The 6,000-nt window shown below is 34.0% G+C and overlaps 1 protein-coding gene across 2 annotated transcripts in view; it reads left to right on the forward strand.

The window, feature by feature from the left end:
• The window catches only part of KCNJ3 (potassium voltage-gated channel subfamily J member 3), a 185,722-nt gene extending 179,925 nt beyond the window's left edge, over positions 1-5,797 (forward strand). For both annotated transcript variants that reach the window (XM_005676119.3, XM_005676120.3), the window contains one exon: positions 2,506-5,797. In XM_005676119.3, coding sequence (XP_005676176.1) covers positions 2,506-3,092 — 587 coding nt within the window. In that variant the 3' untranslated portion in view covers positions 3,093-5,797. The remainder of the gene's footprint in view (positions 1-2,505) is intronic.

Below are 6,000 nucleotides of genomic sequence, written 5' to 3' on the forward strand. Positions count from 1 at the left end.
ACCATAATGGTGAGATTGATAAGTTGTTTAGAATCAGGTTCCTAACTAAAATAACAGAGACATCATGGCAAAGTAAAAATAGCAACGAAAAACATAAGTTAGAATAATATTGACGTCTTTTCTTTTTAGCTTCCTAGATCTATGTAGTAGGAGGGCAAGAGATTGAATCTCTCCGAGAACTACATTCCTTTTCTTTAAAATGGACATAAGATTGTCTTAGCAAGATAATACTGATGATTAGAGATCATATGGAGAGAGAGCACCTCACATAGTGCCTGAGATGAGCATTTATTTTCTCCATAAGTTTCTTTAAAAGCTGTCCGGAGAAAACCAATACATATGTCATAACAACTGATTTCCTGGTCATATAGAACTGATAATAATTATAAGGTAAGATTTTGGAAGGATTTCAGTGAAGGATTTAATTTCTCTTCAATATGATTTTTGAATTATGCCTTTTATCTTCATTCTTAGTATTATATGTGTGATTACTAGTCAGGGGAAAAAAGGAGTATCTCTTTATCCAAACTATTCCAGGCTTAAACACAATAGAAATTATTTATAAATTGGCAAAAAGAGAATAGAAATGAAAGAAGAAAGACTGTCATTACTTGTTTAAATTATACTTAACTATTGAAGAGATGCATTTTTAAAATTCATCTTTTATTTTACAGTTTAATAGCCTTTAATAGAATTCTAATGGTAAAGGTAGAGGACAGTAATGATTTTTGCAAACGTTACAGAAAATTGTACCTTTTGATGAATATAAAACTGAAATATAATATATGGCTTTAATTTATTAATATATTTTGAATATTCACAAAGGAATATTGAAGTTGACTGATTTAACAGTAACTCAGTCTTAACATATGATTTATGAGAACAGAGCTGAGTAAATCAGAGTAGCGTAAGGTAAATGATATCCAAGCAACATAATATTAATATACAAATAGCAACATTTCACATCTTACATGCAGCATCCAGTTTCCAAAGCTTTTATAGCAGGAATAGAACTTGTAACATCACAGTGGCCCAGAGTACAGATTTTATAGGTTTCTAAAACTTGAGCAAAAGTTCATTCTGGCCTTAGAGAAGATGGATGGAAGATGTACGTAACTTTACATTATGCAACAGAAATGTTTTCAACTTTTATTCATTTAGCAAATCCTTGAGATGGTTATCATGCTCTCATTTATAAAAGGCAACCATTTTTAGACATTATACGATATGTTTTGCATTTCTATATGAGTACTTTGGGGGCTTACCTGGTGAAAAAAATGTGAGTGAAAGCTGACTTAAATTCAACATTCAAAATATTAAGATCATGGCATCCGGTCGCATCACTTCATGGCAAATGGATGGGGAAAAGTAGAAACAGTGACAGATTTTATTTTGGGGGGTTCCAAAATCACAGTAGATAGTGACTGCAGCCATGAAATTAAAAGATGCTTGCTCCATGGAAGAAAAGCTATGATAAACCTAGACAGCATATTAAAAAGCAGAGACCTCACTTTGCCAACAAAGTTCCATATAATCAAAGCTATGGTTTCTCCAGTAGTCATGTACAGATGTGAGATTTGGACCATAAAGAAAGCTGAGCACTGAAGAATTAATGCTTTTGAAGTGTGCTCGAGAAGACTCGAGAGTCCCTTGGACTGCAAGGAGATCAAATCAATCCTAGAGGAAATCAACTCTGAATATTCATTGGAAAGACTGACTGATGCTGAAGCTGAAGGTCCAATATTTTGGCCACCTGATGGGAACAGCTGAAAAAGACACTGATGCTGGGAAAGACTGAAGGCAGGAGGAAAAGGCAGTGACAGAGGATGAAATGGTTAGATGGCATTACCAACTCAATGGACATGAGTTTGAGCAAACCTCAGGAGATAGAGAAGGACAAGGAAGCCTGGCATGCTGCAGTCCGTGGGGTCACAAAGAGCTGAACACAAGTTAGCAACTAAACAACAACATGAGTGATTTCATTTCATACTCACAGCATTCCTGGGAAATAGGTATTGCTTTTTATGCTTTACTCATCAGAAGAGAAAGCTGTACTCAATCAACTAAATATCCTTAAGTTTCCGCAGACATAAAGTTTGGATTCAAAGGCAGGTTTGTTTGTTTCATCTATCATATTGCTTCTTCAATGATGGAAAATGACTATGTGATTTTTTTTTTCACTTTATCTCCTTGTAGAAGAGACATACGTTATGACACTGTTCTGTGCCATTTTTACTTTTGGTTTACGATAATAAACAATTAGTAATGCTTTGACATACTATCCTTCAAATATAAACACTGAATGTACCCTTCATTTTTTATGGGAACAAAGTATATGTATCAAAGTTATTAACACCACAGCTTTGAACTTATTCTATATTCAGTCTACTCAGATAAACAGTCCAGAGTTTAAATAAGAAAGCAAAATGAATTCCTTTGTGAAAAATTCCTGAACATGTGCTTCTGCTATGCCTAATTTATCAAATACTTTCTTTTTGCTTTCAGGGATGACTTGTCAAGCTCGAACATCGTACACCGAAGATGAAGTTCTCTGGGGTCATCGTTTTTTCCCTGTAATTTCCTTAGAAGAAGGATTCTTTAAAGTTGATTACTCCCAGTTCCATGCAACATTTGAAGTCCCCACCCCACCTTACAGTGTGAAAGAACAGGAGGAAATGCTCCTTATGTCATCTCCTTTAATAGCACCAGCCATAACTAACAGCAAAGAAAGACATAACTCTGTGGAATGCTTAGATGGACTTGATGACATTAGTACCAAACTTCCATCTAAGCTGCAGAAAATTACTGGAAGAGAAGACTTTCCCAAAAAACTCTTGAGAATGAGTTCTACAACTTCTGAAAAAGCCTACAGCTTGGGCGATTTGCCCATGAAACTTCAACGAATAAGTTCAGTACCTGGCAACTCAGAAGAAAAACTGGTATCTAAAACCACCAAAATGTTGTCTGATCCCATGAGCCAGTCAGTGGCTGATTTGCCACCAAAGCTTCAAAAGATGGCAGGAGGAGCAACCAGGATGGAAGGCAATCTTCCAGCAAAATTAAGAAAAATGAACTCTGATAGATTCACATAACAAAACACCCCTTCAGGCATTAGTTATTGTTTGATTTCGTAATAGTCCAATATTTGGCTGATGAGGTAATCCTCTCTAAGGAATTTGAAAGGTACATTTTTTTCTCCCAGTCATATATGCATATTTGAGAACCCTACCTTTTCAAGTATTGCTACTGTGCAGAAAGAAAATGTTGTAAAGGGAGGACATCAGAAGGAAGTTCTTAATAATGGGCATGTATTATCACATCAAGCATGCAATAATGTGCAAATTTTGCATTTAGTTTTCTGGCATGATTTATATATGGTATATTTATATTGTATATTATGGAAAATGTATATATATATTTAAAGTGGTGGTACTATCCACAATATTTCTAACATATATATTAAGCCAAACATGAGTTGATAGCTTTCAGGGTGATAAAACTATATATATGTGTGTGTGTACACATAGTTTTATATATACACACACACATATATATATACATATATATATATATACACACACATACAGACATATATCTATAAAATTGTGATGTTTTGTTCAAAGTTGTAGTTCTTGTGCATGTTTACTTTATTAGGCTAGGAAAGCTTCTGGCATTAATTATTAATACCAAATATTTTAGCCTTAAATTATTTGTCATTTTAAAATCTGATTTAATGTTTTCTGCTGTTTAAGGACCTGGAAAGTTTTCAGTTGTACTTTATATGAGGGAGTCACACAAGTATGTGCTACTTATGGCCCTGCAAAAATGTAACCATTATATATTTGACATGTAAATTTTGAAGCATACTAATATACTGACAATTTCTAATGATTTTTAAAAGTTGCTAGTACTGGGGAAAAAATAAACATTGCTTATTTTGAGAGTTGGTCCTTTCCTGGACTAAAGTCTAGAAATCTCTTTTGTATATGATCTAATTGAAATATGAGCTCTGAACAAATGCTGAGTCATTGTAATAGTCAGTAGCCAAGTAATATTGAATATATTGGAATCTGTGTGAAATTGCATAATGAATGGTCCCTGTTTCAAGCTGAGTGAATTGGTAATATTTTTCACTCTTTTTCTCAAACTTTTGTCATTTTAAAAACCAATAATTAATCCTTAAGTAGACAAAACAACACAATGAAATAGATGATAGATATTTATGCATAAAATATGTGTGTCTAATTGTGTCTCTCATTTTATGCCATTTTCTTGTTTGTGGCATTTGTTATAAAAGGACAGATTTTTTCCTCACCTGGGCAACCTATTTTATCCCATACCTGTCACTCAATTCAGACAGAATGTTTTGTACATACCTGAGAAAATTTAAAATCAGATAACCTGAAGACATTTTACCCATGTGAGTTTTTTGCTTTGTTTTGTTTCAGTAAACAATCAGTTTATTGGTGTCTTGGATCTCTGGCCTACCAAAATAAGTGTAGCAGTACTATTTTTTTTAACCCAAAGATCTGATATTTATGACTCATTAATGGGAATTAAAACTATTCCTCAAAAGAACACAGTCAAAATAAAGATTTGGAATGTAGAGATTTTAATGAAAATTTATAAGTGCTCCTTATTGGAATATCATGGACTTTCCTATAAAACTTCTTTGGGTGTTGTAATTAAAGTCTGTCCAGAATTAATCTATTTCTCCTTATAAATATGTAAATCCTTAATAGCTGGTTTGGGCTCCCACCATTTCCCCCCTTTTTAGCAATCCTGTGATGATTTTCATATTGGAAAATTATTACATCAACAATTCTGCCATTGATACAATAATATTAATACCTTCTGGCTACCTCTGTATCAATCAAATTCTGCAGGTGCAAACATATACCAGGGAATTGTTACTGGCAAAATGATCAACTTGGGGCATCCATCCACTGTGAATAGACCTGGCTGACCTAACCCTTTACCCCCAAACTTTCTTATTTGCTGGATACAGGAAATGAAATAGTAGCAGAGCGAGAAGGGGCCCGGGGGGCACAGTATATTTGTCATCAGTGGAAAAAACTGCACGGATCATTTAGTCCAACCACTTAAAACTAAAAAGCCATAATTTAATTTGGAGAGTCATTTGAGTTTGGTTTTGGTGCCAAGGGGAAAATGGGACCAAAAATAAACTCTCCAAATACATTCAATCATTCATTCAATGAAATTCTGCATTTCTTTTAAGTTCTAGGCATTTTTAGCTCCTGTAGATTTGGATATGACTAAGTCAGAGGTGGTCATTGCTCATTCAAACACCACATATCAGTTGGAGAGGGGGGAGGGGAGATAAAAATAACACAATTTTAGAGTCAAAATATCAGTTAATGGAAGGAAAGCAGAGTAACACAATGGAAAATGATTGGGTGAAATAATTGAGTATTTTGGAAAGGGGAGAGAGTGATATTTAAACAGAGACCTGAATGATGAGAAAGAACCACTGTTGCCAAAATAATTTTTCTTAGTGAATGCTATTCCTTTATCTTTCCCACATGTATATGGGAAAGGTATAATTTCTGCATGTAATTGCAGTTTAACTCCTGTTACTAAGTTGATCATCGGTCCCGGTTTACCCAGGAGAGTTCCAGTTTTTACCTGTTGTACCTGTGTAATTATTAATAGTACTCCCTTTCACTCTTATAATGTCTTGGTTTGGATGATATATGGTGACTCTACATTTTTGTTGAGACTATATTATGAAGTCTGATATATTTGGATAAAAATAAAGAATTGCTTTTTCTTCTCATTTTGCTGATTTTTTTGACACTGGCATTCCAAGCAAAGTCATCTCAGTTTCATATATTTCTTCCTGGAGGACTTCTTAACAAAGTTATTTCCTGTAACATTTGTTTAATCTGTACATGACATGTCTTCCTAGCAGTGAAAAGTTACGCATTTTATTGACTGAATAAAAGGTAAACCTCTGATATTTCCATTTCAGGAATTTGT

This window comes from Capra hircus, chromosome 2 (genome assembly GCF_001704415.2).
Source record: "Capra hircus breed San Clemente chromosome 2, ASM170441v1, whole genome shotgun sequence".
In the NCBI taxonomy this organism is placed as follows: domain Eukaryota; kingdom Metazoa; phylum Chordata; class Mammalia; order Artiodactyla; family Bovidae; genus Capra; species Capra hircus.